The 25,413-nt window shown below is 43.0% G+C and overlaps 1 protein-coding gene across 1 annotated transcript; it reads right to left on the bottom strand.

Moving 5' to 3' along the window:
* Positions 1–1,318: 1,318 nt before the first annotated feature.
* Positions 1,319–24,557, bottom strand: LOC130482048 (leukocyte elastase inhibitor-like). Its single transcript, XM_056854858.1, has 8 exons — positions 24,523–24,557; positions 19,549–19,737; positions 17,123–17,233; positions 12,990–13,109; positions 11,408–11,525; positions 10,486–10,628; positions 5,622–5,777; positions 1,319–1,741 (listed from the first exon to the last, which is right to left on the bottom strand). Exons 2-8 carry the CDS (start codon positions 19,726–19,728, stop codon positions 1,337–1,339), a joined length of 1,233 nt encoding a protein of 410 aa, XP_056710836.1. The 5' UTR covers positions 19,729–19,737; positions 24,523–24,557; the 3' UTR covers positions 1,319–1,336.
* Positions 24,558–25,413: the final 856 nt, after the last annotated feature.

Here is a 25,413-nt window from a genome sequence, read left to right as displayed (position 1 = left end):
TTAGAATGGATACTAGTCATGCTGCATACCTATTCTCTCTAGTATCAGAGGAGCAGGCCTATTATTTTGGGTGCGGTGGAACCCAGGCAGGATGGTGCTGCTGCAGTCGTCTTGTTTGTGGCTTCCTAGAGGCCCCTGGTTGGCCACTGTGTGAACAGCCTGCTGGACTTGATGGGCCTTGGTCTGATCCAGCAGGGCCTTCCTTATGTTCTTATGTTAACTATCACAGTGCAATCCCCTGCAGAGTTACTCCTGTCGAGTTTAGCCTGGAGTAACTTTGCCGAGGATTACACTTTCAGTACCAGGATAGTTCCAGTCCTGGGTCCTTGTCCTTAACTGACACGTTATGATAACCTTTTCGCCAGACTCTCCTCTCGCACTACCAACTTCCAGCTTTCAACTGACAAAACTCAACTTACAAAATCTCCTCGGCTGACTCCTTGGTTCCTTGGCCCACCGCCCTTCTCGGAGCTCTGCTCCCCTGGCTTTCTCAGCTCCTGGGTGTTTGTTTTTTTCTGCTTCTTCTCTGCTACCTACCTCCTGCTTGTTTTAACAAAAAGGATATGCTCTACTCCTCCCTGTGGCTATACCATCCCACTAATGAAGCCTGCTGGGTGACCTTGGGCTACTCACTTTTCTCTCAGAACTCTTTCAGCCCCACCTACCATACAAAGGGGGGGAAGGGAAGGTGATCGCAAGCTGCTTTGAGACTCTTTATGGTAGAGAAAAGCAAGATATAAAAACCAACTCTTCTTCTTCCACGTGAGGAGAAGGATATCGTGAGAGGGAAGAGGTAGCAAAACTAACAGCAAGCAGTGGGGAAGGGCTATATTACATTCCTGAGGCAGCCTTCTCCCGGTCGGACCCTCACCACAGACGGTTCACTTGGTAACAGTTAGGTCACCGGCTTCCTCTGTGGTGAGGTCTGTTCCTCTGCAATGACCTACCAGAGTGGGCACGGAGGACAGTTTCACTACCTTGCAGGAAGGTGTGTAAGACAGTTTTATTCAACAGGACATTTGGTGAAGTGCAAATTGTTTGGACAAATGTGGCTGCACTGTTAACTTTGTGTATTGGGTTTTTAACTCTGTTTTCATTGTGTATTGGTTTTAATGGTGTATTGTCTGTAAGCTGTGGCTGGTCACTTGTGACATTTTGTCTCCTTGCAACTTTCACTGCTTCATTAGTTGCCTTGAGTCTGAGAAGACAAGGCAGGGAGTAAATGTTTAAAAGAAAGAGAGAAAATAGAAATTATACAAAGGGTCCTCGTTGCAAAAAGAAAGGCAGACGATCCAAACTTCTTGTTTGATCGGAGGTAGTGAAACTGTCTTGACCTCTAAGGAGAGCAGAATTTGCCAAGGAAAAGGGTGGTGTTGGTAGGATTGTGCTGGATATAGAAGAGAAATGGGTGATCAGCCACAAACTGTTCGTAATGCACTAAAGATCTGCCGGAAATCACAGCGCCGGTGGCAGCGGCTGCTTCGGTGCCGACTTCATTCACTTCCACGTAGGCTTTGTGGATCACTTTGGACAAGAAGAGTTGGTTTGAGGGAGACATCCCAGAGAGGTTGGCTTTGGTTTCGCTGAACACATCAACCATCCCCAGACTTTGCAAAGCCAAGTTGAGGTCAAAGGCCTTTTCAAGCTTGAACCGGGGTATATACATCTCCACGGGGCACTCCTCCATGTTTTCAGAGGCAGCCCAGCGGGCTAAATTCTCACTGCTCATGGCCTGTTCAACCTGAATGGTCAGAGAGAATTCACAATCAGTGGTGGAATAGATCACATCCAGCAAACGCAGAAGAAATATATGCTCTTGTGGATCTTTGCAATGTCGGTGCTTTCCCATTGCTCTAAAATGCTTCACATGGGAACTCGGCTCTTCACGTCAAAGAATGCCCATATATTTTCCCATGGTAACTATTTTGTTTCTTTTTTCCCATTCACTGTATTACTAATTCCTCTGGTGCCGTTCAGTGTTCAAAGTGCTTTGCCACTGCAAACTAACTTCAGATACAGTTACTTCCCATTTGCCATAGTTTTACACACACACACACACACACACACACATTTCATGTTGGGAGGTGAATGGTTAGCCTTAAAGCTGCATCCAATTCCACATTTCAAAATTGCGTTATCCAGGGCTAAAGTAACATCAAGACTAGACTACTGTAATGCCGTGTACATTGGCCTCCCCTCAAAATCAGCTCAGAAACACCAACTGGTCCAGAATGCAGCGGCTCGACTGTTAGCAGGAGCTAGAAGGAGTATGTACATTATTTTTATTTATTTTATTTTATTAAATTTGTATCCCGCCCTCCCCAGCAGAAAGCCGGACTCCCGTTACTCCCATTCTGCAGACCCTCCATTGGTTGCCCATTTGTTACTGAGCTCAGTTTAATTGGGGACCCCTGAAGTACAGTTCACTGGAAAAAAAACACTTCATTGGGGACCCCTGAAGTTCAGGATTTTTTTAACTTAAAAGTGCAATGACATATCTAGTTATCAGTATAATTTCTTGCCACTCCAGATATATTTTCTCAGAAGGCTGGGAATAAAGTTTCCTACTCTAGGATCAAAACTCATGGAGATTTGTTGGAGGCAGGGGCCTGAGTGGGGTATAATGCCATAGCGTCCACCCTCCGAACTTGCCATTTCCTCCAGAGGAACTAACTTCTGTACTCTGGTGATAAGTTATAATTCAGGGAGCTCTCCAGGCCCCACCTGGAGGTTGGCAACCAAGGGGAATGAGTACTGGACCCATAACACCACGTGGTTGTTGAAGTGCTCTTAGAGCTGTAGGAACATGCTCTGTGGTTTTGACCCTATTTCTGATGTCTCCTTAAGGGCTAGATGCTTGCATCTTTTAAAAGAAGAGTTAAGCTTAACAGTAAACAAGAAGTAAATCGCTAGTCTCGATATACATGAGAACATACACATGTCACCTTCATCCCGTTAACACAGAATTGCCTCTACAATGTGGAACAGGAATTTACCAAATTCAAACAAACTTGATTTTTAATGAAACAGCAGCTCCCTCTAGCGGCTGTAATTGTGCACAGCATTTAATGCTTCCATCCGGCACATGGTGAGGAGCGCAAACCCTGTTTTCCTTAAACAGGAGCCAATGCAGGCGAATTGGCATTCAGGGTTTCGGCCTTAAGGAGCAATTCATTTGCACAAAACCAAAAAAAAAAAAAACTTTGATTTTTCCTGTCTGTCCATAGATGAGATAAAGTCGCCAGGTCCCCCCTCGACCACCAGCAGGGGATGGGCAGGCATAAGGGTTGCCAGCTCCAGGATAGGAAACTCCTGGAGATTTGGGGGTTGAGGTCTGAGGACAGGGAGCCTCAGTGGGGTCCAAGGCCCCCAGAGCCCACTCTCCAGAGCAGCCCTTTTCTCCAGGGGAACTGGCCTCTGTTGGCTGGAGATCAATTGTAATTCTGGGAGATTGCCAGACCCCACCTGGAGAGTGGCATCCCCAAACAAATATAAATCAATCCACTGGATTAAATTCATTCAAATTGCTTCTGTATTTCAAAAATACAGCTGCCCCTCTGAACTCTGGTACCTAATGGACTGTCTTTTAGGTGCCAGGCCAAAACATATTTTTTAACCAGCCTTCTAATCAGGGGTTTTACCTTTCCAACTTTTTTAATGGTCCGCTTCTCATCAGAGGTCTGTTTTATAGATAGTTTTATCTAGTTTATGTCCCTGGGTTTGTTTTACCAGCTTTTGTTTTTATATACGGCAATTATAAGACCACCTTGAGCAGGACTCTGATGAGTAAGCATAGAAATCAAGCACTGGGTCATTCCTGACCCATGGGGTGACATCACATACTGACGTTTCCAAGACAGACTTTGTTTGTGGGGTGGTTTGCCAGTGCCTTCCCCAGTCATCTTCCCTTTACTCCCAGCAAGCTGGGTACTCATTTGACCGACCTCAGAAGGATAGAAGGCTGAGTCAACCTTGAACCGGCTACCTGAAACCAACTTCCGTCAGGATCGAACTCAGGTTGTGAGCAGAGCTTTTGACTGCAGTACTGCGGCTTAACACTCTGCGCCACGGGGCTCCCCTTACTAGAAACATCTTTTTCTCTTCAAAAACCGTTTTCTTTTAAACATCCAACTTTAGCAAGAACGGTGTGTGTCTCAGACGCTCACATACTGCATTGTGACGTTTGGTTGGCCGTAATAGCAAAAAAAAAAAAAAAAGCTACGTTTCTGTGGTTTGTTTCCTAACGGACCACCATTTAGGGCTGTTGGAAAAATTTTGGGTAAAATTAGGATTCGGCAAAATTCGGCCCGTTTTTTTCCGGGAAATGCCGAAGTTCGAACTCCCCCACTTCGGGTCCATGCAATTCGGCATGAGAGCTGGAGTTCGGGGGGAAATTCGGCCGAATAAAGCCATTAAAAACACAGTCGTGCCTTTCCGCGTCTCCAGGGGGCATTTTTTGGGGTAGAGGTCCCAAACTTTTAGCGTAGCTTGAGGGGACCCTTCTTGCAACAACCCCCAAGTTTTGTAAAGATTGGGTCGGGGGGGCTGAGATATGGGCCCCGAAAGGGGTTCCCCCTCCTTAATGTGCATCTCTGACAATGGGGGGTTGCAATTAGCAGAGCTTGCTGCCCACTCCCGAAGCTCCCAGCCCCGACAACAGCTGAGCTGCGGGGAGCAAGGGCAGGGCAGGTGCGAAGAAGTTTGCAAACCATGCAAAGCAACACATTTGCAGCCATGCAAACCATGCAAAGCAACATGTTTGCAACCATGCAAACCATGCAAAGCAACACGTTTGCAACCATGCAAAGCAACACCTGACACGGGAGTTTGCAAACCATGGAAAGGGACAGAGGCAGCTAGCTATGCATAAGGAACAGGAGGGGGTGGAATTTCCCGTTTTGCATCCGACTCAGGACCAGGCAAATGCATTCTTTAAGTCACAATTTGAAAACCAGTTTTGAGCAAGCATCAAAATAGACCTAACCGATCTTATGAATGAGGGAAAACCTGAGGACACACAACTGAAGCCCCCCCCCCTCAAACCAGGGAGAGAGATACTCAGGGGGCACCCCCCCCGCAGAACAGGCGAAAGTCCCCTTTGGCTTCCCCCACCCACCCACAGAAACTGCTCCCTCTCCACACACACACAGACTCTGCTTTTTCCCACACACACACCCACAGGAGAAAAATTATAGAGAAAAGCCCCAAAATGGGTCTTACTGTGAATGTCTTCTGTTCCATCTTCTTCGCACCTGCCCCACCCTTGCTCCCTGCAGCTCAGCTGTTTGTCGGGGCTGGGAGCTTTGGGCATGGGCGGCAAGCTCTGCTAATTGCAAATCCCCATTGTCAGAGATGCACATTAAGGGTGGGGAAGAAGACCCAGCTTGGCCCCCGATTGGCCGCAGGAGAATGCTGCTTACTAACTGACGGTTATGCTGCTGTGCCGAACCCCAAAATTGCTGAATTTATTCGCCGAACACCCCAAACTCGCTGAATTCGGCTCCCCGTTTTCCCGCCTTTTTTGAGTTTGGTTCCATCCAAACTAAAAACCGCCGAATCAGGGGAAATTCAGCTGTTTTTCAGTTCGGGACGAACCGAATCGACAGCCCTACCACCATTACCTGCTTGAGACCGCTGATGTCATTTGGCAGCAGGATCATCATGGACAAGACTTCACCAAAATATGGGAGGCAAAGGATCCGCGCATCAACTCCAGCCACACCACCCAGCTTAAACCTGCCTTTCTGGTGCATCGTGGGCACTGGTTTGCTCTCGTTCTGTTTTCAAAGACAATGCAGAAAGGAATAACAATGAGGAAGTTTACGGGCTCTCGTAGTGCTAAGATTCCACATGCAAGCAAAATTCATTTCTTTTATAACAAAAGGTGTGGATTCTGAACCCCCGTATTTTACCATTTACAAAAGTCTAAGGCTAATGTTTTTTGTCTACAGGAAACTCATATTTTACCAAAGGATATTATAAGATTGGAACAATCAAAACTGGGTAAACTCTTTACTTCATGTAATGAAAAGAAGAAAAAAACTAATGGAATAGCTATGTATGTCCCTTTGATACTGGAACCTAAGATTTTATATAAAGATAAAGATGGTAGGATTTTGTTGATAGAAATGGTAAGTGGTTTTCAAAAGATATTGTTGGTGGGTATATATGCACCCAATACAAACCAAAAAATGTTTTATAATAATTTGGCATCAATATTAGCTGAATATGCTAAAGAAAAAATGATTTGGATGGGAGATTTTAATGGAGTGGTGGAACCAAGATTGGATAGATCTGCAAAGAAAAAAAGGGGTAACTGTGAGGGCAAGTTACCTGGTATTTTTAATCATCTTATAGACCAGTGGGAAATGTTTGATATATGGAGACTGGTAAACGGTAATAAAAAGGGCTATACATATTACTCAACTAGACATTTTACTCATTCAAGAATAGATATGTTATTGCTTTCTAAAGGAATTATAAGTTTGTCAGACAATCCGGAAATTTTACCCAAGGTATTATCTGATTATAATGCTGTTTCACTTAGAATTAAGATTGGGGACAAGAGAAATAAACCATGGTCTATAAACAATTTTTTATTAAAAAATAAAAAAATGTAGATAAGATAAAAATAGATATACAAAATTATTTTTCTGAGAATGAAGATAAAGGAGTTTCAGATGAAGTGGTATGGGATGCCAGTAAAGCAGTAGTTAGAGGACTTCTGATACAACAAATATCAAGATGGTTTAAAGAGAGGGAGGCACAAAAGAAAAAGATATTAGAAGAAATCAAACTGGGAGAAAGACAGCTAAGAAAATCACAAGATAAGTCATTTAAACAAGAACAGATAGGTTAAAGAAGTTACAATATCAATATGAATTTTTAATAACTTCAGAAATTGAGAAAAAAGTAATGTTTAACAGACAGAGATTTTTTGAACATGCCAATAAAACAGGTAAATTATTAGCTTGGCAGCTTAAACATAAAGAGAAGAATATTATCCAATATTAAAAATAAAGAGGGAGGGTAAAATAACAACAGATAAACAAAAGATTATGGAAACTTTTATAGACTATTATTCAAATTTATATAGACAAAATGTTGTTTCAGAGAGGGAAATGGATGTCTATCTAAATCAATTTAACTGGGACGGAATATCACAAGAACATAAGGAATTATTGGATTCTAGAATAACTATGGAGGAATTAAAAACTGTTATAGGTAAAAGTAAATTAAATAAATCCCCAGGCGAAGATGGATTTACAGCATTTTATTATGAAACTTTTTTTTTTTTGCAGGCAGCCCGGCGTGGTTTAAAGCTCCCGCCGCTCAGCTGGGCAGTCCAGGGAAGGGGCGGGCTTTGAACTGCCTGCAAGAAGCACGGTGCGGTTCAAAGCTCCCGCCGCCCAGCTGGGCTGCGGGCGCGTGCCCGCAGAGAGCTCCGCATGCCAGACTTGGCACACATGCCGTAGGTTCGCCAATACGGACCTAGACTGTTGATCAATGGTAATTTAACATCATGATTCGAAATTCAAAAAGGTACTAGACAAGGTTGCCCTCTTTCACCTTTAGTGTTTATTTTAGAAGTTTTATTGAGAAAGATTAGAAATATTCCAGATATAACAGGATGTCAATTGGGGAGAAATCATTTCAAGGTTAAAGCTTATGCTGATGATTTAGTTTGTTTTCTGACTAACCCTATTAGTCAAATTGATATCTGGAACAAAACGGTTAAGGTTTATGGAAAACTTGCAGGTTTTAAAATAAACAAAAATAAAACTAAAATACTGGTTAAAAATATTACATTCTTGCAGCAGCAAGAACTATAAAAAAGGACAGGCTTCTCTATTGAACATAAAATAACATATTTGGGTATTTGGTTAACTTCAAACAACCTAAATTTATTTAAAAAATAATTATATCAAGATATGGCAACAAATTGTTACAGATTTAAAAAACTGGGAAAAGATACACCTATCATTATGGGGTAGAATTTCGGTAATTAAAATGATGGTATTACCTAAAATGCTCTTTTTGTTCCAAAATTTACCAATTGTAAAAGGGGCCCAAATATTTAAAATTTGGAAAAAAGATATTTTAAATTTTTTATGGGGCAAAGAAAGACAGAATAGCATATAATAATTTAATTGAACTAACAGAAACAGAAGGTTTGGGATTGCCAGATTTGAAAATGTATTATGAGGCATCTTGTTTAGTTTGGTTAAAGACCTGGATTTTGTTAGAGAATCCCAAAATATTGGATATAGGATTTAATTTACTTTTTGGATGGCATGCATACTTGTGGTGTGATAAGGAAAAGGTAAACAAAGATTTTAATATTCATATTATTAGATTTGGTTTACTTCAAACATGGAAAAAATATAAAAGGTTTTTGGAGACTAAAACTCTGGGATGGATTACTCCAGTTGAAGCATTTATGAAGAGAGGAATACAATTAAATTTAGATATGGATGTATATAGAGAAATTATAGACTATAAGGAAGGAGATTGGGTTTTAAGAAGTAGAGAAGAACTTAACATTAAAGATTGGTTTATGTATTATAAATTAAAAGATATATTTAACAAAGATAAGCAAGTTGGATTTAATAAAAATAAATCTAAATTAGAAAATATATTAATAAAGGGAAATAAAGGATTGATAGGAAGGATATATAGGCTATTAATTAAGTAAATCTAGAACAAGAAAGAATTAAGCCAGTAATGGTGAAATGGATGAAGGAGGATATAACATCGATTTGGAAATATGGGAAAACTTATGGAAAAAAGAATTAAAATTTACAGCAACCAATGAAATTAGAGAGAACCTATATAAAATGTTTTATAGATGGTATATAACTCCCGTGATGATAAGTAAAATGAAAAAAGGAGATATAGATTTATGTTGGAAATGTGGAAGGGAAAGAGGAACTTTTATGCATGCATGGTGGATATGCAAAAAGATTTTAATTTTTTTTGAAAAAAGTAATAAAAGAAACAAATAATTTGATTGATATGGAAGTAAAAAGAAATCCTGCATTTTGTTTATTGGGGATTCCTCAAGAAAAAATGGATAAAAAGGTTAGGGTCATTTGCCAATATAGTTTTGCTGCTGCAAGAATTACAATAGCCAAAGTTTGGAAGCAAGTAAATAAACCTTCAATCAGTGACTAAAGAGAGAAATTATGGATTTATATGAGGATGGCCAAATTAACAGAATTCCTACATGGAAAAGATATGGAAGAATTTAAAAAAACATGGATGAAGGCCATCACATATTGGGATAAACTGGCAAAATTGATTTTACTATATCAGTTAATGAGTTATAGAAATAAATTATTTTACTGTTAATAATGTAATTTTCAAACTGTTTAGACACTTCTCCGGAAGCCTGGTGATGGGTCACTTTTTTGGTGGGTGGTGGGTCAAAAGGATATTATGAATTTTGTAATTTTGATTATATTAAGTAGATTATATAATTGATATTCTTTTGTATTTTCTTTTTATTATTGTATTTGTTTGTTTTGTTTTATATGTTTATGTTATAAAAATAAAAAATATTTAAAAAAAGCAATGCTGATTCTATGACCTTAGGCAGATCATGAGAGGGAGGGCATCTTGGCCATCTTCTGGGCATGGAGTAGGGGTCACTGGGGGTGTGTGGGGGAGGTAGTTGTAAAATTCCTGCATTGTGCAGGGGGTTGGACTAGATGACCTTGGTGGTCCCTTTCAACTCTATGATTCTAATATGAATGGAATATGGTAGGCAGAAAAAAATCCATATGAGAACTGGGTAGGCACCACAGCTATATGTAACAAAATAACAATATTTTATACAACAAGAACATCACAATAAATCAAGGTTTCTCAATAAAGACCTGTTTCTCCAGGAATTTCCCACCCAGAGTTGGCAACCTGACAGCATTCTTTGGATTGACCCCTCTGATCTGCCCTAGAACTCAGGCCAGTTCTTGTCCCCAGTCCTGCTGGAATTGATACTTCAGCTCCCCAGGTGTTTTGCTCTCCATCATTGAAAGAAGTGAAGCCCCAGGACCACAGTAAAGCCGCAAATATATTAGACATTTCTCCTTATCAAGGGAAAGCCAAAGTCCAGCAATTTTAAAACCTACTACCTTGCCCTGACCTGGACGGCCCAGGCTATCCCAATCTCATCAGATCTCAGAAGCTAAGGAGAGTCAGCCCTGGTTAGTATTTGGATGGGAGACCACCAGGGTTGCAATGCAGAGGAAGGCAATGGCAAACCACCTCTGTTAGTTTCTTGCCTTAAAAATCCCATAAGAGGTCACCATAAATCAGCTGCGACTTAACAGCACTTTACACATATACAAAAATGTAACTTGGTATGTCACCTATTACTACTGTAGGCCAGAAACTGATATCAAGTCATGCCATTTTGTAATGTAGAAAAGCTATCTTAAAAGGTCCCATGTTCCTAAAAATGTATGTATGGTTGTGCTGCAGTACCTCGTTCAGCCTAAATTCTCTTTCCGTCGTAAGCTTTGGATCGAACTGGTGCTGCCAAGTAGCTTTAAAATAGATGGCGTTGGCTAGCACCAAGACAGCTTGTGATGTGACGACACCTGGGGCAAAAAGTTCCTTGATTTTTCCTTTGAGAAAAAGAAAATGGAATTACTGTGGAACACTTTTTAAAAATAAAATAATTTGAATTATTTTTGTATACACTTTGAGTATTGCGGGGGCGGGGCGCATTCTGTTGTATATCTGCATTAGAAATGAAAAGGACACTGTCTACATGGCCTACGTATTTTAAACCTAACTTAGTGACCAGAAAATAAAAGTTTAATTTTGCAAAAAGTAGGCTGCTTCCCAAGCAGTGGTTAAAAGCAGAGGAATTTTTCCCTTTAACTACTATACAGCCAGGAAAAATGGTGCCTGTTCATCTCTTCCTTTCTGTGCCCCTACAATTATGGTAGCAAGGTATGAGTTTGGGGCGGGGAAACTTAGCAAAACTTGGCTGACTTTGACCTATGATTAAACGCCCCAGTACAGGTTATTCCCATGACCCAGAAGTCACTAACTGTTCTGATCCTGCAGGTTGCTGTGTGCAACTAGAAAATGGCTGCTGCAAGAGGTGGAGCCAAACATAAAATGGCCACCACAGGAAACAGAGACAATTGATCTCTAGACTACAGAGGAACTGCATATATTTGTTTCGTGTTTTTTTATTTATTGACAGTCCTAATTGGAGTTTTTAAATTGTGACTTTTTATGAGTTTTTATCATTTTTTTAATTGTGTTTTATAATGTTTTGTTTATATTGTAAGTCACTTTGAGTTCTGCAAGAGAGAAAAACAACTAATAAATGTTTTAAATGGATAAAGTAAAGAAATAAGGCCCAGCGCCTGCCTGCCTTGAGCTTGTTTACCTTGAGTCTGCTTGTCAATCACAGCATTAATGGTCTGCCTGGCATCCTCTGTGAAATTACAGAAATCAAGAGTTTGCAGTGTTGCTCCATAGATCTCCTTCACATCAGTAAGATATTGCTGTAGAGCAGAAAAATAAAATCATGAAGGAAAAGGATATTGGTTTCCTAGATTTCTAGGCAATTAATTATATGTACCAATAACTTTGTGTGTTTCCCTTTTCCTGGTGTCTTGCTGAAGAAGATGGCTGTTCAGTCAATCTTTCCTGCAGAAAGGGAGCTTTTTACCATGCCAGAGCAACATTTGTGACTTAAGGATACCCTACATCTTTTCTTCTATCAGTAATTTAGTGTTTCGTGCCTAGGATGGCACGAAACACTAAATAACACTAAAACTGACCACTGCTATCTGCGGAAGTTAATTGCCCCACTTTATCCCCACTGTGAATTGTTGACTGCCTGTTCGTTCGTCCTGATAGATCCACAAATCTGACACCAGCCAGAAGGTAGAGCTGCTAACTCTGGGGTGGGAAATGCCTAGAGATTTAGGGGAGAATTCTGGGGAGGACGGAGTTTGGGGAGGGGAGGGAGCACATGCTTATGAGTCTTGTTCCAGTAGGAAAAACACTGGGCTCATTCACACAGAATACGTGGCTAGCCTACACATGCACAGGCCAAATGCATTAACACTCAAACTGCAAACTCTGCTTGGCTTTATTATCAACCCGCAGCCCCTGAGTTCTATCTGGATTGAGCTTCAATGTGTCAGACCTCCTTCATCCCAAGACTACCTCTAGATTTAGGATCTCTGCAGTCCACTCTGGCTCAATTGAAAAGGAGGAGTGGACCTGGGTGTCATCCACATATTTATGACACGTCATTCTAAACATCTAGGTGATTTCATGTAAGTATAAACAGTATGGCAGTCAGGCATATAATATTTGCTTTACCCATGTTGTTTGCCTATAGAAATAAACAAGTAACATCCCCTCTTGGTTCTCTAGCATATGAATTTGGTCACAGATTCTTAGGTGCGGGCTCAAAATGGGGGGGCAACCTCTACATATAGGAAGCTTCCCGTTTGCAGGGGCCAAAGTAGGGTTGGGGGGTACTTACAAAATGGGGGTGGGGGGTACTTACCGACAGCAGACTGAGGCCCAGAGCTCTGTCACCAGTGACACATTAATATCACTTTTGGTGCATAGTGGAAATGACATCATCACATTGCTGGTGACATGGGATGCTCTAGTATTTGGGCAGCGCGCACCGGAAATAACATCATTACATTGCCAGTGACCTGGGGACAATCTGATATTTGGGCAAAAACTCTATGGTAGAAGCCATTTTTAATAGAGTTTGAGCCCAAATGTCCACAATGTCACCGGTGATGTGATGAGGACGCTTTCAGTGAGAGCCGGAAGGTGACATTGGCGCGTTGGCAGCAACAGGGGCCCCTGGGCTTCAGTTCGCTGCAGATAAGTTCCCCCAGCTGGCTGGCTGAACAGCGCCAGGGGGAGGGGGCCCCCAAAGCAGGGAACCCTCGGCCAATATATCAGTTATATCTAGGGAATGAGAGAGCACTTACCTGAAAAAACTCATATCCTGTTTGAGCAAACAAATTGTTTGCCAGGTTCAACTGGTAACCATTCCCAAGGTTATTCAGTTGAGAAAGGAGATTCTTGAACTGTAAATTGATTCCTCCTTCCTAATCACAAAATGAAAAGATTTTTAAAATATGTGAATGTTCCCCTGGATATTAAAATGCTTGACCACATAGTACATTGCAAGGTTCAATTCACTCCATGTCAATGACCACAGACATTTGTAACAGGCTGATGAAGCCCTAGTGGCGAAAACGTTCCCTGCTTCCTTGCGTTTTTGCCCTGACTCCTTGTGCCAACCGACCCTGGTTGGTTGCCTTGTTGGGGAAGAAGACATGATTCAATGCAGCCCTCGCCCAGGTGACAGAAATGGCTGGTTACCCAGCTATTGGATTCACAGTCAGCTTTATTTTTGGACTTCTAGTTGCCTGTTTGTTTCATATTGTATATATCCTTGGACCTTTTTCATGTTTATTTGTGCTATATTGTATACTCACTTTGTATTTTGTGCTTGCCGTTGTTACACTTGGTGTTTTTTGTGGATGGATACATAAGACTATCGTTTAAATTTGTAGTTCAAATAGTCAATTTATTTTGAGCTTTTTGCGGGTTGTTCTCCTGTCACCACCTGGAGGTTGGCAACCCTACGTCCACCTCATAGGCCTGCAAATGGGCTCAATTGCATTCTTTGTGTGATTCCTCCTGAGTCTTCCTCCAGCATCACTCTAATTGCCTTTCAGTCTGCTTCCGATCCCCCACCTCTCTGGCGGTGAATGAGGGAAACAGGGTCCCATCAGAGTGTGGAGTAGGACTCTCAGTAGGGTTGCCAACCTCCAGGTAGTAGCTGGAGATCTCCTCCTATTAGAGCTGATCTCCAGCCGATAGAGGTCAGTTCACCTGGAGAAAATGGCCACTTTGGTAATTGGACTCTCTCACATTGAAGTCCCTCCCCTCCCCAAACCCTGCCCTCCTCAGGCTCTGCCCAAACACCTCCCACTGGTGGCAAAGAGAGACCTGCAACCCTAACTCTCAGGGACCTCCCACACTGGACCCTTGAAGCAGTGGGTTAGGGAAATGGCAAGGATGTTTCAGAAGCATGCTGATGCACACTATCATTTCTGGCACAAAACAGGAAGTGATGTCATCATGTTGCATCAATACAATGATGTCACTTCCAGTTTCATGCCAGAAGTGATGTTGTACATCAGCACGGTGATGAATCACTTGTCCCCACTCCTGAAATCTCCCATCTGGTGCCAACGCTGACCTGGCAACCCCAGCGTGAAGGGAAGGACTGTGGCCCCGGCCAGCCCACCCATTCCAGGTGGCTACAAGGGGCCCTCCACAGAGTCACCAGGGAGGCTCTCAAAATCCCCTGGAGCCACCTGGAAACCAACAGGATCCTACCCAGAGCAGCCCCGGGATGAAGAGGTGTGGCTACAAATATCTCTGCCCCACCTGCAGCTGACGTGGTGTCAGACCCAACCATTATACAATTAGGATTGCCATTTTTTCTAATATAGCTCTTGTGCCTTTATATTTATTTATTTATTGGATTTTTATCTTGCCTTCATCCCTGGCCACAGCCGGGCTCAAGACGGCTACCAACAAGTGTCAACATATAAATATAATAAAACCATAAAAACACGAAATCCAATAGATATGCATTCAACAATTCTAAAAACCACAATAATTGAACAACAGTCAAAATTACAGAGAGGGCGCCTGTCGCTAGAATGTAGCCCCCGCCGCATAACACAGCACAACAAGGCAGTCAGCCCCACCCCCGGCAACAAGTAAGTAACCAACATTAAGGGGGGGAAGGGGGGGATAGGGAGCTGTGTCTTACTGCATTTTCCAACAGCATGCTTTTATGCCTAACGCGTGATACTAGCACTACTGACTTCAAGCAGTTTCACAGTAGCTGGCATATCACGATGATGAAGCGAACAAGCCACGAAGTGCCTCTTTCTTAATCTCACCACTGGGGGGCCTTAGAGAAGCCACTTTCTCTCTGCTTTTGCTATCTTTCTATAATATGACAATAATATGGCTGGTCTACCTTATAGGGCCATTGTGAAGGATCACTGGGATAGTGCATGCAAACTACTTTGAATGCTGAAAGTTAAACTACTGTTATTAAGAAATCTCAGGGAGCCATCCATAAAGCATACAATTTGTTCCTCAATGAAGAAGAAAACAATAGCAACGTTATTGTGATAAAGGCAGAAACAATACTTGAAATGTGATGTCACATTTGTGTTTTTGCTTCTCCATCAAATTACTCTGTATGTTGTAACCGGGTGCCAGTAGGTAAATTCCTTTCTTTTTCTTGTCTCCCTTCTTTGTACATGATCAATCCCCATTTGCATTGGGGAGCCTTGGACAACCCACTGTCTTTCAGCAACCCACCTACAATATGGGGATGATAATATCAGGCTACCTTATAGGGCCATGGTAAGGATTACAACAAGACAGTGCAGACAAAGCATTTTGGACCCTTAAAATGCTATATCAATGCCATTATATAATTGAAACCTTTTTCCTGAGCTGTGATTCATCAATATACAATCTGCTTCCAGGTCATAACCCGCTGCTGCTTTTATTTAAAGGATACAGGGGGAGACTCTAACTGACCAAGTAAAATAAGCATTTTATTATTTGATTGTACTCAAGTTTTCCATGGAGTTTATCATTCTTGTGGATGTATAAGCATCTCATATTGTGCCTGCCATTTCCATAACACACTATACTGAGTAAAAATGAACCAGTAAAGCAATCCTATGGATACACACCTTACCACAGCGAGGGGGTTAGTATACACCCTTGTCTGACACCTTTGCCAATCGGAAACCATTCTGTTTCTCCATATTCTGAACCGATAGTAGCCCTGTCACACACAGGTCTAGGGATGCAGGTAGGTCAGGCAGTCACCGTTTGCCACCCATCTTGTCTCTTTTTAGTGTACAGAGAGCCCCTGACCCTTTCACATGCCAGGCCCCCCTCTCTCATTCCCAGAGATACCACCAGACAGGGCAGGCCAGACCCCTTATCAGCCACTCCTCACTCACTTCACACAGCTATTGTTTCAGTTGGGTCCCAAACACCTGCTTCAATCTCAAACAGCCTCAATTTATTCACATCTAGAGAGAGAGGCTGAAGCTTGACAGGTTTATGTGTATGTATGTTTCTTTCCCTGAAACAATACTCATTCAGTCTGCAGGGTTAACCAGAAAAGAGTAGACTTTTATTGAACGCTTAAAACAACCTTGGAGTGATTCAGGTAAATAGATATAACGTTTCTTGAAGTTTTTATCCTTAACTTAATTCATGTTTCCAAGACAAATTGTTACAAATTATCTCTTCCTTTCAACCAACGTCAGGTTACTATTTTCTCACTCATAAGCTCAAGCGGTCATCTCCCTTCCAAACAGTTCTTGCTCTCTCCCCAACTGACTTCATGGCTCTAATTGCTGGCTGTCCTCCCAACACTGGACCTGTGTCTATCACAACGGGTCCCATCCAGGCTGAATTCTCCCTAGAAGCTAGATGACTAAATTGAGGTTATCTTGCTTTGGTCCTATTATGAGAAGGCAAGACTCACTGGAAAAGACAACAGTGCTAAAAAACAAAATGAAGGCAGGAGGACAAGAGGAAGACCCAACATCAAATGGATTGACTCAGCAAAGGAAGCCCTCAGTTTGCAAGATCTGAGCAAGGCTATTAATGATAGGACATTTTAGAGATCATTCATTCATAAGGTTGGAGAAGGGCTGTGGCTCAGTGGTAGAGCATCTGCTTGGCTTGCAGAAAGTCCCAGGTTCTGTCCCTGGCATTTCAGTTAAAGGGACAAGGCAGGTAGGTGATGTGAAGAACCTCTGCCTGAGACCCTGGAGAGCCGCTGCCGGTCTGAATAGACAATACTGACTTTGATGGACCAAAGGTCTGATTCAGTATAAGGCAGCTTCATGTGTGTTCATGTGCCATAAGTTGGAAGTGACACACATATATTAAGACACAAGAGCGCAGGTGGGGAGGAATGTTAGTAACTCTAACCAAATAGTACACAATAAATGGAACAAGAAACTTAATCCTATTGATTTAATTCTGGACATACCACTGGACAGTGAGGGTCAATCTCCCTTTGGTGTTCTGCCAAAACCGCAGGCAGTCTTCTCTCAGAAGCAGCTGGTCTCATCCCTTCTGTAGTTCTATCAAAGTGGAGCACCTGCACCAGAGAGCAACTGTAAGCAACACAAAACTCTACCAGAAGAGGGAAAACCCTTACGTGTGGCAACTGTTTACAAGAGATAAAGATCATTACTACCAAGCCTGCCCATACTTCAGTTTTTGTTAGTAGCACTGGGGTTTAATTGTTTAAGGTAGAATATAAATATGATAAATGAACTAAAAAAATAATTAGTTGGTCATATCCATGGTCTTTTTTAACAGAAAGCTATCACAGAAGTATTAAAGGTAGCATTTGAAAATCTAATTGAAAGGTGTTTTTAATCAGCAAGGAACACCTTTGATTTCAAATGTGGATATCAAAGGTTCCCATTCAGAATATTCTGTAGCCGATATCGTTGAATAAAGCACTGAAAAGTTAGATTTCACTGTTAGAATCTCTGTTGTCACAATATAAAATGCCTCGTCCGTTTTGTTTTGTTTTATAAACGTCAAGAGTAGCTCTTATCAGCTGGGCAAGTAAGGAAACCCCCAATGAACGGCTGTCAGGGCCAACCGGGCCCTCGTAGAGCTCCTTGGGATCTCGGGTTGCCAACCTGCCGGTGGGGCCTGCAGTTCTCTTGAATTACCACTGATCTCCACCCTACAGAGGTGGCTTCTCTTGGAGAAAAGGGCAGCTCCGGAGGGGGGATTCTGTGATATCCCGTGCTTCCTGAGCTCCCTCCCCCGACTCCAGGCTCCCTCCCCAAATCTCCAGGAATTTCCCAGCCCAGGGTTGGCAACCCTTCCTGGATCTCAGCCAGAAGCGGAACATTGCATGAGAACGGCCACGGAGCCATGACTGAGAGGGCAATGGCTGAGGTGAAGTGTTTTCACTTCCTCTCACTAGCTTCAAGTCTGTAGCAAACCTTCCTTGCTAGGTGAGGTGCCAGATTTCCTGGGAGCAGGAAAAGAAATGAATGAACGGTATCCGTGATTTGTGAATTTGGAGCACAACCACTTGTTTAAACCAGAAATGTTCCCATTGTAAAACTCAGTTCTTTTTCTCCCCAATGGAAGCTATCCCATCACAACTTTTAAAAGTCTGTGGGGGGGGGGATTTGACGGAGTGAAGCTCTGCTCTGGGCGGGGCGAGGCCTCCCCCACCCTCAGCCCGGGGGGCTCCGGCCCGGGAAGAAGCTTAAATGTCCTCCTTCGCAGCCCTGCTTTCCGGGGGTTGTCGCCAGTAACTGGATTCTGACACATTATTATGTCTAGTTTGGTCTTTTGTAATAATAAATATTGTTTGGATCAGGCTGTAACTTTATCTTTTCAATTTTCAGAAGCGGCTATATCTTCAAGCAGGTGAAAATCCTCAAGCTGTGAGAAGAATGTCTCTTTCCTCCATCGTTTCTGCTTTTCCTCATGTTCACAAGTGTTGCGTTCTTCAGCTGGTAGCCCCTGGCCCAAAGTCCGCCTGCCTGCCTGCCCGTCCTCAGCCAGGGCCAGAAGACCCTTCTGGGCTGTGGCTCCTGCCGGGTGGCAGGCTCTGCCTCGATCGAAGGGCCCTGAAAAGTGGAGATGTTCTGCCAGGGGGATTGATTGATTTATTTAGACTTGTATCCCACCCTCCGTCCCCAGCCAAGGCCAGGCTCAGGGCGGTAATAGCAAATTGTGGTTGAGGAAAGGGACAGTGGCTTAGAGTTGCCAACCTCCAGGTAGTAGCTGGAGATCTCCTGCTATTACAACTGATCTCCAGCCGATAGAGATCAGTTCACCTGGAGAAAATGGCCACTTTGGCAATTGGACTTTACGGCATTGAAGTCCCTCCCCTCCTCAAACCCTCCCTCCTCAGGCTCCGCCCCAAAACCTCCCGTCAGTGGCAAAGAGGGACCTGGGAACCCTACTGTGGCCCCTATAACATCAGCTGGCAGTGGACCAAAGTCTTCCCTTTTTATACCACCCTTTCTTCCCCTCTCCAGCCCCCCCCCCCATCAGTCTCCCTCCGTAGCCACCAATTAAGCTATTTATGTTAGACTTTACTGTCCTAATTTTATTGTACTTTAACTTATGGTTGTTTTAATATTGGGATGTATTATGCAACTTTAGACACTATTGTTAAATTTTTATGTAATTTACTGATTGTACTTTACTATTTCTCATTGTATGTCAATGGATTAATGCTTTTATTTCATGCTGTAAACTGCCCTGAGCCCCGCTACCACGGGGGAGGGTGGGGTATAAATTTAAGTAATCATCATCACCATCATTAGGATGATGGACTCACAAATAAAATGAAATTGCTTTTTACAAGTCATTTGATGGAGAAGGCAGCTACCAGAAAACATGCAATGGTATATTTTCTTTGGTGCTTACCTGTCCCATCTGTGTTTTACTGCTTCCCTTTGCACCCATGAAGACCATGCTCAGGGCACATGAGATGCTCAAAGGAGAGGAGAAGATGTTTTGGGGAGTGTCACTTCTGTTCATCTCATTGTAAAGATCAAGACCAAACGCTGTGATTGCTTTAGAAAGTGAATCTGAGGGAAAATCCATAGCTATGAACTAAAAGAGAAAATACACACAAGAAAAAAATATAATTGCAAAAATTAGGCAGAGATGAGCAGCCTAATCCTATGCATGTTTAGTCAGAAGTAAGTTCCATTAAATCCAGTAGAGCTTTTCCCCAAAAGAGTGTGCTGGATTGCAGCATTCATTGCTGTGGTACTGATTAGGAAGAATTTTCTAACCGTCGGAGCGGTTCCTCAGTGGAACAGGCTTCCTCGGGAGGTGGTGAGCTCTCCTTCCTTGGAGGTTTTTAAGCAGAGGCTAGATGGCCATCTGTCAGCAATGCTGATTCTATGACCTTAGGCAGTTCATGAGAGGGAGGGCTTCTTGGCCATCTCCTGGGCATGGAGTAGGGGTCACTGGGGTGTGTGGGGGGTGAGGTAGTTGTGAATTTCCTGCATCGTGCAGGGGGTTGGACTAGATGACTCTGGTGGTACCTTCCAACTCTATGATTCTATGATATCATCGATCTGACTCATTTGTATGGTGTTAGATTTCATTATGGATAGGAAAAGTTTGCCCGTAACCAGGCTTGCTTCCTCGCTCTCTCACAGAGGTGTGATCCCTTAGATCAACAGTAACTAACACTACAATCCTATGCAGAGTTACTCCATTCTAAGGCCATTGAAATCAGTGGGTTAAAGTGGAGTAAGTCGGCACAAGATTGTGATGTAAATCCCCCAAAAATCTAGATTGACCAACTTTTGCTAATTCAGAATCTGATCATTTCTGAGAAAACTGCCTTAACTGTTTCATTTCAGTTTTAAAAACTATAAAATGTAGCATGCTGCAACAAAAAGAACAGACATTGTTGTTGTTGCTGTTTTTAATCAGAAAGATGGGATGTATTTCCAGCAAATAGGAGTTTCAAAAACATCTTTTCTTGTCTGAACAACCTTGCAACCAAAATTTAATAATTGGTGAGTATTAACTAATAACCAACTCAAAGAGTGAAAGCATCATTGAGAACTACAGTAAATTTTGAAAAACTTGAATGTGAAATAAGATTTCGATGAGATTTGAAATGGTTGGATTTTGGAGTTTGGTTAAAAAAACACACCAAAGTTTACTAAAACGTTAGTCAGTGCCAAAAGAGCTTGTAGGCTGGGCCAACACAGCCTACACCTACAACTAGTGTTGCCAGCCCCACTCTGGCAAATGGTAGTGGTTTGTTGGGGCAGTTCCTGGGGAAGGTGGAGGTTTTCAGGGGGGAGACATTTCCATGCTGCTCTAGGATCTCCGTGGTCTTTATCACAGAGATTGGGGGAATCCCTAGAGTAGCACAGAAGAAGTGATATCCCTTCTGGGTGATCACTGTGCCAGCTCTGGATCACCAGCTGAATCCCACAAACGAACTCCTAGGCAGGTTTTCCATAGGAAGTTGTTTATTGAGAAAATAAACATCGTGGTAAGCAGAAAGTGACTTGGGAAAAAGCAACGAGTCTAATGGGGAACTACTGAGGGTGCAGGAAATATAACAAAAACTTTGGGAACGGCTCTTGGTTTCCACGGCAACTCAGATAAGCCCCTTCTTCCCAGGGCCCAGTTTCCAGAATAGAACGGAGTACAGACATAACAATACAGACGATGTACCCCAACACAGCGACCTTGGGACTAGCACCTGGCAAGCCCCTGAACAACAGGCCGGTGCCTGACACACTGAGGATGACACCACTTCTGGGTGATGCTCTAGGAACCCACCCCCGCAATCTCTATTGTCTTTATCACAGAGATTGGGGGAAATTCCTAGAACGTCACCATCGATGTCATCTCCCCCATTTTTCATCCTACTGCTAAAATTAAGAAGGGCGGGGAAAGGACACCGAGGGTTGGGACAGGAGACTACCCACTTCCACTGGACAAATGGCAACCCCACACACAGCACCAAATGTAACCCAGTAGTCTGGTCTGCCATAATGACCGGAGGCAGTCGGAGGCAGGTCTGGGAGCAGAGAGGAGCCAGATGGCAGCTGGTGTGAGAGAGACAGACACAGCAGTGCTGCCTCACCTCCGTGAATCCTTACTGCTGGCAGGTGGCCGCTTGACTCATAATACTTTCAATGCTATAAGTCATACATCTCGTCTGACATTTTGCAATAAGCCATTGAATCAGAGAAACATTGAACAATACCTCAGCAATTATGCAGCCCTGAACACCGACAAGTTCTTCCTGCCTGTCTCCGAGAGCAAAAGGGAGCGGCTGCCTGTGAATCGACCAGGAGGGACACGCCCAAAGGGAAACTTTTTAAAAGAACTGGCTGAAGTGATTTCAGAACCACTGGCAATAATCTTTGAGAATTCATGGAGAACAGGAGAAGTTCCAGCAGACTGGAGGAGGGCAAATGTGGTCCCCATCTTTAAAAAGGGGGGGGGGAGAAATCCCAAACAATTATCGCCCAGTCAGCCTGACATCCATACCAGGTAAAATACTAGAGCAGATAATTAAACAGACGGTCTGGAAGCACTTAGAAAGAAATGCCGTGCTCACTGACAGTCAATATGGGTTTCTCAAAAACAGGTCATGCCAAACTAATCTCATATCTTTTTTTGAAAGCGTGACAAGTAGGGTAGATGAAGGGAATGCTGTAGATGTAGTGTACCTTGATTTCAGTAAAGCCTTTGATAAAGTCCCCCATGATCTTCTTGAAGCAAAGCTAGTAAAACATGAGCTGGACACTGCTACTGTTAGGTGGATTGGGAATTGGTTGACCAACTGAACCCAAAGGGTGCTCATTAATGGCACAACTTCATCCTGGAGAGGAAATGTCCAGTGGGGTACCACAGGGGTCTGTCCTGGGACCGGTACGATTTAATATTTTTATAAATGACTTGGATGATGGGATAGAGAGATGCTAATCAAATTTGCAGATGACACCAAGTTAAGAGGGGTAGTTAATACCCCAGAGGGTAGGGTCAGAGTTCAGAATGACCTCGGTGGACTGGACAGCTGGGCCATAAGCAATAAAATGGATTTCAGTAGGAAGAAGTGTAAGGTTCTTCACCTAGGCAGAAACAACATAAGGCACAGGTACAGGATGGGAGAGAGTTGGCTTGACAACAGTACATGTGAAAGAGATCTGGGAGTCTTAGTGGACCACAAACTGAACATGAGTCAACTGTGTGATATGGCGGCTAAGAAGGCCAATGCAATTCTGGGCTGCATCAATAGGAGTATTGTGTCTAGATCAAGGGAAGTAATACTACCACTGTATTCTGCATTGGTCAGACCTCACTTGAAATACTGTGTCCAGTTTTGGTCTCCACAATTTAAGAAGGATGTTGACAAGTTGGAGCGTGTCCAGAGGAGGGCGACCAGAATGGTCAAAGGTCTGGAATCCATGCCCTATGAGGAGAGACTTAGGGAGCTGGGTTTGTTTAGTTTGGAGAAGAGAAGGTTGAGGGGAGACATGATAGCCATGTTTAAATATTTGAAGGGATGTCATGTTGAGGAGGGAACTAGTTTGTTCTCTGTTGCTCCAGAGACTAGGACAAGGAATAATGGATTTAAACTAATAGAAAAGCGATTCCACCTAAACATTAGGAAGAACTTCCTGACGGTGAGGGCTGTTCAATGGTGGAATGCACTGCCTCGGAGGGTGGTGGAGTCCCCGTCTTTGGAGGTCTTTAAGCAGAGGCTGGATGGCCATCTGTCAGGAGTGCTTTGATTGTGGGATCCTGCATGGTGGGGGGAGGGTTGGGGTCACTGGGGATGTGTGGGGGAGATAGTTGTTAATTTCCTGCATTGGGCAGGGGGTTGGACTAGATGACCCTGGTGGTCCCTTCCAACTCTATGATTCTATGAAACAGCTTTGCTTCGTTCAGGAGATCTTCCAAGTCTTCCTTTTAATGAGAACAGATGACTTAAGCAAAATATTTCTACATAATATATTTTCATACTGAAATGATCCATACAATTGCAAACAGCGCATAAAAGAGCTACAATATTCAGAAAAAGCAATATCAGTCTGCCAACTGAGCATGTTTTCCATTTTCCTCCAAGGGCCTTAGAATGGTATATATGATTCTGCCGTTCCAATTTTATTTTAATCTCATTTTATTGTAGACTAATTTAAAGTAAATAAGAAAAGAATGGGGGGGTATTTTTCTAAGTCTTAATTAGTACATGGAGATAAAAATAGGGGTCTGAACCACATTGAGCTATGCATGTGGACGGAATGGGAGTTGTGGCCAATGTGTTTTTTCCTATTGGCTTTGTTCATAGGGATTTCTTTTGACACAGGAATTCTTCTCAGCAAAGTTCTGCAGACATGTTTCAAGACCGAGCCACCACGTTGTAGTGGTTAAGAATGGTGGACTCCAATCTGATGAACCGGGTTGGTTTCCCCACTCCTCCAAATGTAGCCTGCTGGGTGACCCTGGGCTAGTCACAGTTCTGTTCAAACTCTCTCAGCCCCACCTACCGTTGTGTCTATTGTGGGGAGGGGAAAGGAAGGTGATTGTAAGCTGGTTTGAGACTCCTTTTGGTAGAGAAAAGCAGGGTATAAAAACCAACTCTTCTTGTTCTTATTCTTCTCTCTCTTTTTTAAAAAAGTAGGTACTCCAGTGGGGCTCCAGACAGGCATCACCCATATAACACTACTTTTATACTAATATTATAGAATCAAACTTGGATTGTACCTCACATTTACACCTTGACGGCTCCTTTGCAACCATCTAACAGTCTCAGTTTGTTTTTTTCTAAGTTTGTTTTGAAAACTGACAAGTTAATTCAATATTTAAGCACTAGATGGATGGTCTGATATTCAAGCAAATCATATTTACCTCCTTGTCTTCAGGGTTTAAGCGATCAGCTTGGCTCAGTGCTCACTCTGCAACTTTCTGGGGCGGCTGGAACTTAAATGGTGCTGCTGTGCCACACCTGCTCATTCCCACTCCTACTCCAATGGAACCGATGACCTCATGCACTCCAGTTGCCGCTCCAGCTGGAATTTTTCAACATAGCTTTGATATCCCAAAAATGAAACCCTGTTGATTTGGACAAGTTCTAGCTTAACAGGGTTTCAATAGAAGAAGGAAATATTAGACCTATGGAAAAATTACCCACCAACCCAAGCCAGGATTGAAAAGTGTATGTATGAGAAATAATACAAGGCTTGAGAACAATAATCAAAAAATTTTTATTGATAAACCACCTTTGTATCCCATCTTTTCTCCAAGGACCTCCAGATGGTATTATCATCTCAACAGCCCTGTGGGGTGGATGAAGGTTTACAGCCAGTTATTCACTTGAGCCCCTCCCCAATGAAGGCCAAACTCCAGCAACTGGGTAAATAGTGCCTCCCAGAGCAATTTCAGGTTGGGAAAACGGTACAGCTGGAGCCCCTCCTCCCTTGGCACCACGTTCCTGACCCAAGCAGTGCTTGGAGAAGTGTGTTTCTCTCTGCTGCCATGAGGCTGTGTGTGGGGCAAGCAAGTTTGCTTTTCAGTCACATGACTTGACCCTACAACAACACAACCACGTGACCCCACTTGTGGCCAAATGTTTCATGTATTCTGGTCCTGAGCTTCATGCCTGAGAACTGAACTCAGGACTCAGACCAACACTCTGTGAACTACGTAACATTGGCTCTACAACATGCTTTGCCTTCTAAAGTTTCATTAAAGTCTTTATAATTACTTTTCTCTAGCTTCCAGCATTGTAGAAGTTCATTT

Source organism: Euleptes europaea, chromosome 8, assembly GCF_029931775.1.
Source record: "Euleptes europaea isolate rEulEur1 chromosome 8, rEulEur1.hap1, whole genome shotgun sequence".
NCBI classification, from domain to species: domain Eukaryota; kingdom Metazoa; phylum Chordata; class Lepidosauria; order Squamata; family Sphaerodactylidae; genus Euleptes; species Euleptes europaea.
The sequence above is the reverse complement of the archived record's forward strand: the minus strand, read 5'-3'. Positions and strand labels throughout refer to the sequence as shown.